General features: G+C 36.6%; 1 protein-coding gene and 1 long non-coding RNA gene across 2 annotated transcripts in view; one reads left to right on the top strand and one right to left on the bottom strand.

Annotated features, from left to right (window-relative positions):
- Positions 1-207: 207 nt before the first annotated feature.
- LOC129263212 (uncharacterized) overlaps positions 208-14306 on the top strand; it is a 44626-nt gene continuing 30527 nt past the window's right edge. Inside the window, exons 1-4 of the mRNA XM_064100450.1 lie at positions 208-3519; positions 3947-4129; positions 4429-4586; positions 5469-5503. Coding sequence (XP_063956520.1) covers positions 208-3519; positions 3947-4129; positions 4429-4586; positions 5469-5503 — 3688 coding nt within the window. The remainder of the gene's footprint in view (positions 3520-3946; positions 4130-4428; positions 4587-5468; positions 5504-14306) is intronic.
- Positions 6663-11084, bottom strand: LOC135154541 (uncharacterized). Its single transcript, XR_010293921.1, has 5 exons — positions 10771-11084; positions 10019-10201; positions 9246-9363; positions 8711-8828; positions 6663-7014 (listed from the first exon to the last, which is right to left on the bottom strand). It is a non-coding gene; the product is annotated as an uncharacterized LOC135154541 (long non-coding RNA).

Here is a 14306-nt window from a genome sequence, read left to right as displayed (position 1 = left end):
GTATATCTGGGATATTTCTTTTCTACAAGGTAATTCATCCATCCAACAAAAAAACACAAATAATTTACAACAGTTGTAGAGTTACATGTATGCATTTTAAGGCTGGTTTCATTTTAGCAACACACAGAAAAACAAATAGTGAAAGTTTCACTCAGCTAGCTATGACAATCAAAATATTAAACATTTCTTTTTCTCGGAGCTACATGTATGGACCTTTGGACTCGACTACGCACGGCTGCTATCCATGGTCATATTGACGTCATAAAAGATCTGATCAGGGAAGGAGCTGAGGTCAATAAGAAGGATAAGTGGGGTGAGACAGCATTACACCATGCTGCTGAGAATGGTCATTTTGACGTCATCAGATATTTGATCAGCGTAGGATATGAAGTCAATGAGGAGGATAATCGTGGTGAGACAGTATTACACCGTGCTGCTGAGAATGGTCATATTGACGTCATCAAATATCTGATCAGTGAGGGAGCTGAGGTCAATAAGGGGGATGATCATGGACGGACTGCATTACACCGTGCTGCTACCAGCGGTCATATTGACATCATCAAATATTTGATCGGTAAGGGAGCTGAGGTAAATAAGGAGAATATTCATGGACGGACTGCATTACACCATGCTGCTTTGAATGGTCATAATGACGTCATCAAATATTTGATCAGTGAGGGAGCTGAGGTCAATAAGGAGGGTAATCATGGATGGACTGCATCACACCGTGCTGCTAGGAATGGTCATATTGACGTCATAAAAAATCTGATCAGGGAAGGAGCTGAGGTCAATAAGAAGGATAAGTGGGGTGAGACAGCATTACACCATGCTGCTGAGAATGGTCATTTTGACGTCATCAGATATTTGATCAGCGTAGGAGATGAGGTCAATAATGAGGATGATGGTGGTGGGACTGCATTTCACCATGCTGCTGAGAATGGTCATATTGACGTCATCAAATATTTGATCAGCGAAGGAGCTGAGGTCAATAAGGGGGATAATCATGGACGGACTGCATTACACCGTGCTGCTAACAGTGGTCATATTGACGTCATCAAATATTTGATCAGTGAGGGAGCTGAGGTCAATAAGGAGAATAATCATGGACGGACTGCATTACACCATGCTGCTTTGAATGGTCATATTGACGTCATAAAATATTTTATCAGTGAGGGAGCTGAGGTCAATAAGGAGGGTAATCATGGACGGACTGCATTACACCGTGCTGCTATGAATGGTCATATTGACATCATGAAAAATCTGATCAGGGAAGGAGCTGAGGTCAATAAGAAGAATAAGTGGGGTGAGACAGCATTACACCATGCTGCCGAGAATGGTTATATTGAAGTCATCAAATATCTGATCAGTGAGGGAGCTGAGGTCAATAGGAAGGATAATGGTGGTGGGACTGCATTACAACGTGCTGCTAACATTGGTCATATTGACGCCATCAAATATCTGATCAGTGAGGGAGCTGGGGTCAATAAGGAGGATAATGATGGTTTGACTACATTACACCGTGCTGCTAACAATGGTCATATTGACATCATCAAATATCTGATCAGTGAGGGAGCTGAGGTCAATAAGGAGGATAATGGTGGTGGGACTGCATTACACCGTGCTGCTAACCGTGGTCATATTGACGTCATCAAATATCTGATCAGTGAGGGAGCTGAGGTCAATAAGGAGGATAATGGTGGTTTGGCTGCATTACACCGTGCTTGTGAGAATGGTCATATTGACGTCATCAAATATCTGATCAGTGAGGGAGCTGAGGTCAATAAGGAGGATAATGATGGTTTGGCTGCATTACACCGTGCTGCTGAGAATGGTCATATTGACGTCATCAAATATCTGATCAGTGAGGGAGCTGAGGCCAATAAGGAGGATAATGGTGGTAAGACTGCATTACACCGTGCTGCTGAGAATGGTCATATTGACGTCATCAAGTATCTGATCAGTGAGGGAGCTGAGGTCAATAAGGAGGATAATCGTGGTGGGACTGCATTTCACTGTGCTGCTTGGGGCGGTCATATTGACGTCATCAAATATCTGATCAGTGAGGGAGCTGAGGTCAATAAGGAGGATAATGATGGTTTGACTGCATTACACCGTGCTGCTAACAATGGTTATATTGACATCATCAAATATCTGATTAGTGAGGGAGCTGAGGTCAAAAAGGAGGATAGTGATGGTTTGACTGCATTTCACTGTGCTGCTTGGGGCGGTCATATTGACGTCATCAAATATCTGATCAGTGAGGGAGCTGAGGTCAATAAGGAGGATAATGATGGTTTGACTGCATTACACCGTGCTGCTAACAATGGTTATATTGACATCATCAAATATCTGATTAGTGGGGGAGCTGATGTCAAAAAGGAGGATAATGGTGGTGGGACTGCATTACACCGTGCTGCTGAGAAAGGTCATATTGACGTCATCAAATATCTGATCAGTGAGGGATCTGAGGTCAAAAAGGAGGATAGTGATGGTTTGACTGCATTACACCGTGCTGCTGAGAATGGTCATATTGACGTCATCAAATATCTGATCAGTGAGGGAGCTGAGGTCAATAAGGAGGATAATGATGGATGGACTGCATTACACCGTGCTGCTGAGAATGGTCATATTGACGTCATCAAATATCTGATCAGTGAGGGAGCTGATGTCAATAAGGAGGATAATGATGGATGGACTGCATTACACCGTGCTGCTGAGAATGGTCATATTGACGTCATCAAATATCTGATCAGTGAGGGAGCTGAGGTCAATAAGGAGGATAGTGATGGTGGGACTGCATTACAATGTGCTGCCAACAGTGATCATATTGACGTCATCAAATATCTGATCAGTGAAGGAGCTGAGATCAATAAGGAGGATAATGGTGGTGGGACTGCATTACACCGTGCTGCTGAGAAGGGTCATATTGACGTCATCAAATATCTGATCAGTGAGGGAGCTGAGGTCAATAAGGAGGATAATGATGGTTTGGCTGCATTACACCGTGCTGGTGAGAATGGTCATATTGACGTCATCAAATATCTGATCAGTGAGAGAGCTGAGGTCAATAAGGAGGATAATGATAGTCGGGCTGCATTACACTATGCTGTTGAGAATGCTCATTATGACGTCATCAAATACCTTATCAGCCAAGGAGCAGATGTGAATAAGAGAACAGCCAATGGCTGGACTGTGTTGCACTGTGCTGCAACAAATTGCAGTTTTGGCGTCATCGAATATCTGCTCAAATTTACAGGTGAGGTAAATCGAAACGCAGAAGATCAACACGCATTGCTCTCAAAAGGTGACTCCCTGGAGGTGAATAAAGCAGACAATGAAGGGAGAACATCATTACACATCGCTGTTCAGCATGGTTACATTAACGTTGTTAAATTCCTGCTTACAGGTGGAGCACTTAGTGACACAGAAGACATTCGCGGCCAAACACCCTTACATCAATCGATTACCCTTGGGCATAGAGACATTGCTGGTCTGCTTATCGACAAGTTGAATGCTAAGGTAGGTCATGCATACACCCTGGGGCGGTATTCTGAAAACCGTGTTAGCACAAACACACCACAGTTAACACAATTTTCAGAATACCGCCCATGGAAATTTTACCGAAAGTACTGATACAAATTTGAAAAAAAAAGTTTAATCATTCTTCTTCTCTCTTTCATATTACAACTTTAAAAGCCTGGCTTTAAACTATATTAACAATTTAATTAATACCTGCAGACATGCATGTCCCTCAGCTGATCGAATATATCAAATGCAGTAAAACTCTTGAAGAAAAACAAAGGTCATTGATTATCATCCATATAGAGTTCACAATTTAAGTTTAATACAATCTTATATACGACGAATATTTTACTGATGCTGCTTCTAATACCATTCACAGGAATGCTAATTTTCCTACTACGTTTATATAATTTTGTCAATCCAGAATGATTCAGTGGCCATCCATCTAGCTGTGATGTACGGACTTACATCCATCATTGAAAGGATGATTGCTAAAGGATCTGATATCAATGTACAGTCTAATGACGGTCAGACATGTCTTCATAAAGCTATCAAATTATGCTACCAAAAGAAACAGAATGTTGAAGGCACCGAAACACTCAGAAAGGTTAGTCTTGTAAAATACATTTGCCTCAATTTTCAGTGCACACTTGGATTTTAAAACATTTAAGTCAACTGATCATCATGGCATTTTCGGCATCCACTGCTAATTGCAATACGATGCATAACATTCAATTAAGATATAATGAAAAAGCATATAAGACTATTTTCACTTTATTAAATTTGTGAGAAAGTTAATATTTAATTCATACAATGATTTTTTATTTTCGTTGAGCCTTTCAAAAATCGGTATTTGAAGGTTGTATGTATAATTACCACACAAACTAAGTTATTCATCCGTTGCAGGTATCCGAAAAATACTACAGTGGCAGGTTATCTCCTGAGAAGGCATTGGTGTTCTATCTCTTGGAACATGGAGCCAGGATTGATATTAAGGATGAAGCAGATTGCCTACCAATCCACTATGCAAAGGATGAAATGATCAGACAGATGATATTGGCAAGGTGAACAATTATTTTGTTTAAACTAAATTTCCGGTACAAACGGGTTCTGTAGTACATGTATTTTCATTTCAAAGATCAAGTCCACCCCAGAAAAAAAATCAATCAACCACAACATTGGAAATTTCATCACAATCGAATGTAAAATTATATGATATTTTGAAGATTTGCTTATTTTTCATAAAAAAAAAGTTATATGCACAAATCAGTGACATGTAAATGAAAGAGTCGATGATGTCCTTAACGCTTCCTTTTATATATTTTTTTTGTTTGAAATGTGTAATATTTCAATTTTACAGATTTGACAATGAGCACCATCTTAACTGAACCATAAAATTGTTAAAGCAATGGTAATACCACATGCTCGGGGTGGAATGAAACCTCTCTTCATATGAGAATAAGGAGAAAATCTGGAATATTTTATATAATGAAATACAAAGGAAATAGCAAGTGGGTGACATCATCAGTCCTCTCTTTTGCATACCGACCAGAATGTGCATATTGTACAAATGATATTTTTTAATCGAGCGAAACTTTAAAAGAGAAAACCTTATTTCAAACCCGATTTTGATTAAATATTCAGTGTTATGCTCGTGTGGAGTTTATCTTATATCATTCAAACTGTCTTTCTGTTGGAATGTTGTCCTTTCAATATTCACTGGGTTTAATTAGTTCGTGTAGCTTAAAAACACATAGTTTGCAATTTAAAGAGGCGCACAATATGTGAATACATTTCATTGATGTATTTTTATCAGAAGTCCATCAAAAATTACGGTTTTCTTTTGAATATTCTAAATGATTGTAATGCAGTTCATATAGTAATTGTAATTACTGCGCAATTTGATGTTAGATGTTCAATGATTTTGTATTAATTGCTTACTGTAGATTACCTTCCTTGGATGATGTACAGTTTACTAAAGGTAAGAGCATTGAATAAAACACGAAATCGTCACCAAAGTCTTCGTACATGACTGCAATTTATTATTACTGACCGTCCATCGAAAAACATAGCACTGTAATGTGTCCCAGGTCAAAAAACCAGTTAAGGACCAGTTCATCCAACTGGTACTGGTACCAGTTGATTCCAGTTAGCGAACTGGATTCAATATGGAAATTGGAATACTGGAATCAACTGGATTCAACTGGAATCCAGTTGACAAATTGTAACTGGTACCAGTTGGAAATACCAGTTGGCAACTGGTCCTAACTGGTACCAGTTAGCAACTGGTACCAGTTGACAACTGGTCCTAACTGGTACCAGTTAGGACCAGTTGGAAACATGAGTTGTCAACTGGTGCCAGTTAAAACCAGTTGGAAACACCAATTGTAAACTGGTGCCAGTTAGGACCAGTTGGAAACATGAGTTGTCAACTGGTGCCAGTTAAAACCAGTTGGAAACACAAATTGTCAACTGGTGCCAGTTAGGACCAGTTGGAAACATGAGGTGTCAACTGGTGCCAGTTAAAACCAGTTGGAAACACCAATTGTCAACTGGTGCCAGTTAGGACCAGTTGGAAACATGAGTTGTCAACTGGTGCCAGTTAAAACCAGTTGGAAACACCAGTTGTCAACTGGTGCCAGTTAGAACAAGTTGGAAGCACCAGTTAGGACCAGTTGGAAACATAAATTGTCAAGTGGTACCAGTTAGAAACACCCTGCAATGTATAGCATAAACAAAAATGAATCATGTGGATATGTACATTCCCGATCTTTTACTCTTCTCATATAATCACTCCTTCGTTTTCCTTGCGCACACACACATTATAATATTGGTACCAACACACCCCCCCACCCTCTCAGGCGGTTATTTCAATTATAAATTATCTTCAATAATCTTTACATTGAATGTCCACTCCTGTTATAACAATGTGCATGGACAAGTGAAATAATTATCCTTGCACATAGGACTGATGAAATGAATCAAGGTAAATTTGTAGCATTGTATTGAAACCTTGTTAATTTCCACATGCACAATATAACAGGATTGGACTGTAAACTTGCTCTGGTAAATCAATCCCTCAGTCTCTTGAAATCTGTACCAAAAAACATCAGAGAATGACAAAAGTCACAAAAAACATCTATATGGTATTTAAACTAGGAATTTAATGAAAGAAAATTATGTTACAAACTGTAACATGCTGTGTATAATTCTTGTATTATGTGTCAACAAAGATCATTAACTTACACAGTAAATATGTAGTCAATCCAATTTTTACATGCTAGCTTGGAGACAAAATTTGAATATAATGCATCTAAGCATTTACCTTCAATAAATAATATGTACTATTTTTAAAGGAATGATAAAGGAGTCTTTTTTTAATTATTATTTATTGAGATCTTGGGGCCCTCACTGGCTCTGAAGAGGAAACGTGAAACAGGTACCTTCCTTTCCTGTAGTGGCACTTGATCTTTGCTGGTAGATGCGATGTATCTGAAGATTAGAAAAAAAAAACAATGGAATGAAAAATAATAAGTACAGTGAATACCGTAATACAAAATTTCAGTGGTGTAAAATTATATCTGCACATAAAGAAAATACATGGGATAGTGAAACTTCTCTAAGTTCCATATTTCAATGATTCAATTATAAATGATAGACAGCACATCATCATTTTTATTACAACATGTATAGTAAGTTCACATGGTCTTGGGAATACTTCTGAAATTGACATCGCAGAGATAAAATTGCCTCGACCTTATACCTATACATTTATTTTAATAATAAAGACTTAGACTATGTATGTTTGCATATATGTATCTAGGAGTCTATGTTGCACATTATCTGCTAACATCTGATGGGTATTTCATGATTGTCAGTGCCGACTATTTCAGTGAAATCATTGCTTTTGATTGGCTGAGAAGCACTGGCCTCTGACTGTTACTATGGTAACTGTCGGAAAAAGACAACTTGTTAATGCTGACAACTTTCAAAAAGCAGTTCCCAGAACATGTTTAAAAACGCAAGACAAAGCAAAAAAAAAAAATGAAATACAAAATTTTATCAGAGGATTAAAGGGATGGTCCGGGCCGAAAATATTTACATCTAAATAATACTTGAGTAAAATTCACAGAGCAAAATGATGAAAATTTCATCAAAATAGGATAACAAGAAGTTATTGAATTTTAAAGTTTATCAATATTTTGTGAAAACAGTTGTATGCACTTCGTCATGAATATTCATTAGGTGGGCTGATGTCACATCTCCACTTTCCTTTTTTTTATGTTACTAGATGAAATCATAAATGTTTGATTTTTTCATACATGTGTAAATGATGCGTCTCCATTGTAATGAAATAAGTTGCGTCAATAACTAATGCACCTAATCAGTTGTCAATCCAATTGTCAATAGTTCTTGGTTAAAAATATCTTAATAAACCTAATCTCATATAATAAAATACAAAAGGGCAATTGGGATATGACATCATCAGCCAACCTAATGAATATTCATAAAGACATGCCTAGAACTATTTCACCGGAATAATGCAAATCTTTAAAATTCAAAACCTTAATTAATTATCAAATTTTGATCAAGTTTTCAGCATTTTGCTCTGTGAATTTTACTCTATTTATTGAGATATGTTTCCAGCCTGGACCATCCCTTTAATTCTACTTCTACGGTACCCCCACACATACTGGTAAGTCAGAGGTAAAAAACAACGAGAACCAATTTAATTTCAAAGATAAAAAATACTTCAGCCTCCAGATTTAAGAAAAAATTCAGGAAATGTTATTTTAGTTCAGACTAATTGTGCACGTTTCATTTCGGAGGTCAATCTGAAATTATACTTCCAGTTCCAAATTCACGCCATTTGGTTATGCAAAAGCATGAATTAAAATTGATGGGCCTGGGCCCATGTCACTGGCTAGCCTAGAGGACTCCATGAAGATAATTTTATCATTTTTACATTGTATTTTCATCACGGAGCCTAGACAAGCCTCCTATAAGGTTGCTCGTACAACTGTGTAAACAAAGATAGATTTGATTTTTCCTTGGAAATCCACCTTTCCCATAATGATTTTTGGGCAAACATTTAATTTTTACATATTGTAAGCCTTGATACTCTAAATGTGTACAAAGGCTTAAAAAAAAATTAATTGTGAAATGTACAAATTGGAAATTTTCTTACAAAAAGGATCACTTGCTTGCAGATCTTGTTGTCCTCACTGCCTCTGAAGAGTTCACGTGCGACAGGTACATTCCTTCCCTGTACTGGCACACATTCTTTGCTGGTAGATGCGATGTATCTGAAGAATTTTTTTCAAAAACAATGGAGAGAAAAATAATCAGTACAGTGAACAACAGCGAATAACAAATACGTATATATTACAGTGAATAGCAATACATGTCTACACCTAAGGCGGGCAAGGGTTACTACAGAGTGTTGTAAAATTCCATTTGCACTTTAAGAAAAATACATGGGATTGTGAATCAATTTTTACATTGTATTTTCATCACGGAGCCTAGACAAGCCTCCTATAAGGTTGCTCGTACAACTGTGTAAACAAAGATAGATTTGATTTTTCCTTGGAAATCCACCTTTCCCATAATGATTTTTGGGCAAACATTTAATTTTTACATATTGTAAGCCTTGATACTCTAAATGTGTACAAAGGCTTAAAAAAAAATTAATTGTGAAATGTACAAATTGGAAATTTTCTTACAAAAAGGATCACTTGCTTGCAGATCTTGTTGTCCTCACTGCCTCTGAAGAGTTCACGTGCGACAGGTACATTCCTTCCCTGTACTGGCACACGTTCTTTGCTGGTAGATGCGATGTATCTGAATAATTTTTTTAAAACAATGGAGAGAAAAATAATCAGTACAGTGAACAGTGAATAAAAATACGTCTATATTACAGTGAATAGCAATACATGTCTACACCTAAGGCGGGCAAGGGTTACTACAGAGTGTTGTAAAATTCCATTTGCACATTAAGAAAAATACATGGGATTGTGAATCAATGATTCAACTATAATGATAAACAGCACATCATCATATTTATTTAAAAAATGAGTAAGTTCACTTGGTCTTGGGAATACTTCTGAAATCGATGTCGCAGAGATCAGTCCTTCATGTTTATAATTCCATGGAGCTCAATAAATGGCTCTCCTTATGCCTCCGAATTTGCTTTCCTAGACACACTCAATTTTATAAAATGCTCAATTGTTGTAGATTGTTATTAAAATTGTAAATGCAACAGCTGTGTAGCTATTAATTAATCTGTGGTGAAACTAGGCTTGGGTCATGTACAAAAATATCGCGCTCCTCAAAAAAAAATTATAAGTAGGGTGTCCGAACTCATATTAGGCCTAAAAAAAGTGCTAGAATTTCATATTTTACATCTTTAAAACCATTAAATCACCATCTCTTTTCCATAATTCTCATAATAGAGGATACACAAAGACCCCAAAAGAAAACTTGACATCTGAATTACCTAACTTACAGCCTCCTCATATGGAGGGCAGCAACGAAGTATTCGGATCTCCACTCCCGAGTCCTGGCGGTTTTGAGCTGGGCCTTCTTCTGGAAACTACCGGTACCCCAGGTCATGTTCACTGACTTCATCTCCTCCTCGAGGCTCAGTATGACTCCAGGTGGTTTTGGGTCTCCCTCTCTCCTGAAATACACAGTCAAAAAGTGATAAACAGCTAGGCCTATTCATGAAAAAATCAGACTCTTAAAATGGTGGAAAAAATAAAGAATTTCGATTTTCGGCATTTCAAAATCTCATCAAAATCCTCAAATCGTGTGTATAGTGATTGGTGCGCAGACACGAGGCGCTGGCCACTATCATAATGTTAAATCTGAAATTGAAAATCATAACTGGCTGAGTCTCAGATTTTTTCCAAGACCAAGAAAATCGGTTTCACATTCGATCACATATCTCTCTCATTTACTTATAACAATATATGGAACAATATCAACTGAAAGATTTTGTGAAATAAAAAGAAATTCATGTTAAATCTTAACACAAATCGTAAGGTCAATATGATGTATGTGCGCAGACTTGCACCGGCATGGCAGCCACACATCCACGCCCGGCTAGTCGCGGCCGGCAGGCAGCGCTGAGGGGCAGTAACAGGATGTCCTGACGAACTCTAACGTTACAGCTAGCCCCGCAGCTAGCTGCGAGCCGCGCCATTTAACAAACTACGAAAAGAAAATCATAGAAAATTGTTAACTTACCTGTAGAGCCTACTGCGAATGTCTTAGCTTTCAAGTCATTGTCCAAATCTGGTCCGTGTGATTTCAGTGGTTGAATTATTATTAAAACGGCCTTCTTTACCCTTCTTTATCGCACTAGCACTCGATAAAAGTGCGGTGCAAATTAACGGCGAGGCGAAGATGGCTCTTTCAAATTCAAATTAGATTGGCGGTTTGCGTTTGGCGGCGCTGGTTAATTTGCATAATTATACGGACGATAGCGATCAGTGGCACTCAGTGCGCATGCGCAGGCCCGCCCGCGCCCGGTGATTGAAGGAAGATCTGCTGAGTCAGGAATAACGAAGGGGGGGGGGGGGTCTAAAGCAAGAAAGAAGTTTTAAAATAGAAATACGAACTTCTTAATTAACATACAAATTTCTTCTTGTTTGGTTTTGGTTGGCAACCAGTCAAGAAAAGACGATTTTTGCCTCTGCTTTTGGAGCTTTTTTTTTTCTTTGAAAGTTTAAGAATGAATTAGCTTAATATTTGTTCTTTATTTCTATTTTATTTATTTTCTTTTTATTTGAAAGATAAAGATAGCCTTGCTTAACATGGCAAGGTTGTAAACTAGCAATAAATATGCGCGTTATAAATAGAAAAAAATAGCAATTCTATTCACCTTCAAAAATATTTTTAAAATATCAGTGAGTTAAAAAAAGAAAAATACATTAATTTTTATGTGATTTGTAAAAATAGTGTAAAATAGTCCTCTTTAACTTAAATTAGAAAAAAGGGATTAAATAGGAAGAAATTTTTTTCTCGCAACAAATATCTAGAATAACAATTTTTTTAATGTAAACTAGAAAATTTCACTGAGAATAACATGTTTCGATTTAAGTTATATGGTAATATCGAACCACATACTTTAATGAAACTTTTCAAGGTGGAAATATTAAAATTAACATAAAGAATAATTAAGTTAGTTATTATGTAGATATTTTTTTCCTCTTATCCTCAATCGAGCTGTGTATAGGATGGATAAATGCATGGCATTTATTGTGGTAAAAGGCTGAATTACATGAATTTGTACAGAGCAAAATTTCAGTAAACAAATAAGCAACAAAAAAATAACAAAGTATACTAATGTATAATATAGGAAAGGGGATACAAAAAGAAAAGTATACAGGGAGGGGGGGGGGAGTAATGTCAAAAGCAGGAACGGGCAAAGGTTGGGAGTAGGCTAAATGTATATACCTTTAACATAATGAACATTTTCACATAAATATATATTTAACCAATGTTGAATGAATAACAATACATGTAGATTAAAGAGTGGATTGTATGAAATAATACTTGCTTTTTTTTAAGAAAAGTAACGCTTTGTTGATGGTAACAATAATAATAGTTATAGGAAACACATTCATGAATGATAATCATAAAGAATTATCTCAAAAGGAATTAAAAACAAAGATAAGAGGACTTTGAAGTAATATGATCTGTACAAAAAATATAAATATTAATGTAAAGTGGGTTACAGCTATATTGAGCCAGTGACTTGTCGGATAAGAAATTTGAATGATTACTGCAGATATCAACAATTACAAAAATATTTCAAAAGTCAGTTTAAGAGAAGCGACAAATAAAACAACAAAGGTATGAAAACATAGTTCTTATATAATATATATATATATATATAAACTCTGTTGGAAATAAGTACAATGCATTACCACTATGCCTCTAATATACATATATATATATGTATATATTATATATGTATATACGGGTTCTTACTAGAATCAACTGGTAAGTCCTATTGGTTCTAACTGGTATCATTTGGTTTGATATTCCAGTATGGTTAATGGGTTTCAAGTGGGTTATGGGTGGCCTATGGGTTCCAACTGGTATAATCTGTTCCAGTTTGGTTTATGGGTTTTAACTGAAATCAGCTGGTAGATATATACTGGTAATGCCTATTGGTTCTAACTGGTATCAATTGGTTTGATATTCCAGTATGATAAATGGGTTTCAAGTGGGTTATGGGAGGTCTATGGGTTCCAACTGGTAAAATATGTCCCAGTTTAATTGATTTATGGGTTTTAACTGGAATCAACTGGTAGTATACCAGTAATGTATGTTGATTTTAACTGGTATCAATTGGTTTGATATTCCAGTATGGTTAATGGGTTTCAAGTGGGTTATGGGAGGTCTATGGGTTCCAACTGGTAAAATATGTTCCAGTTTGGTTTATGGGTTTTAACTGGAATCAACTGGTAGTATACCAGTAATGTATGCTGGTTTAACTGGTATCAATTGGTTTGAAATTCCAGTATGGTTAATGGGTTTCAAGTGGGTTATGGGAGGTCTATGGGTTCCAACTGGTATAATCTGCTCCAGTATGGTTTATGGCTTTTAACTGGAATCAGCTGGTAGATATGCCAGTAATGCCTATATTGGTTCTAACTGGTATCCATTGGTTTGATATTCCAGTATGGTTAATGGGTTTCAAGTGGGGTTATGGGAGGTCTATGGGTTCCAACAGGAACACTCTGATCCAGTTTGGTTTATGGGTTTTAACTGGAATCAACTGGTAGGTACACCAGTAATGCATGTTGGTTCTAACTGGTATCAATAATAGCAGGGCCCGCTGGGAGAACAGTTTTCGGAACTGAAGCGGCTACCCTGGGTAAATATACCGCTATTATTATTATTATTATTATTATCAATTGGTTTAATGATATACCAGTATGGTTTATGGGTTTAAGGTGGCATTAACTGGTATATACACCCATTGGGTTTCTATGGGTTCCAACTGGCATCAAATGGTCCAGTTTGGCTAATGGGTTTTAAACTGGAATCTATTGGTAGATAAACCAGAAAGGCCTATTGGTTTTAACTGGTATTAACTGGTGTACTAATTTATACCAGTATAGTTAATTGGTTTCAACTGGAATAAACTTGTATGTTTTCAGCATGTCCAGTTGAGACAATGGGTTTCAACTGGAATATACTGGCATGGTGGGAGTTTACCAGTTGTGCCAATTGGTTTCAACTGGTACCAGTTGACTCCAGTTGAAACCAGTTAAAATTTCAACTGGTTTCAACTGGTTTTTTTACCTGGGGTATTAAAATTAGGAACAAGTGGTTTGTACCTATATTCCCACTATATGTATATTAACTTTGTATTTCAATTTTTCCGTCTTTTCATTCAATTACCTGTTTCCTCTCGTTTAATATAGTAATGTTCTTCCATCTTTGATTCTTCTTGCCCTTCCACTTCCTCTCTTTTTGTTCTTATTCTTCGTTTCGCTCTCGTTATTCTTCCTAACATTTCTCATAATACTTTACCTCCTATGTACTTTTATATTAAATCTCTCAATACATTTTCCCTTATTCATTTCCCGTATTCCTATTAACTTCACCTTTCGCGTCACCTTCCCATTCATTCCCATTCTTAATACTTTTTTAAGATCTGGAAATCAATATTCTGATTTTAGCATTGATTTTTTTGCATATATCTGAATACTTGTGAATCATATTGATTCTAAAACTTTGTAGTTTATATATTAGCAGATTTTTTA

This window comes from Lytechinus pictus, chromosome 6 (genome assembly GCF_037042905.1).
Source record: "Lytechinus pictus isolate F3 Inbred chromosome 6, Lp3.0, whole genome shotgun sequence".
Classification (NCBI taxonomy): Eukaryota; Metazoa; Echinodermata; class Echinoidea; order Temnopleuroida; family Toxopneustidae; genus Lytechinus; species Lytechinus pictus.
This window is presented reverse-complemented; position numbering and strand designations above follow the sequence as displayed.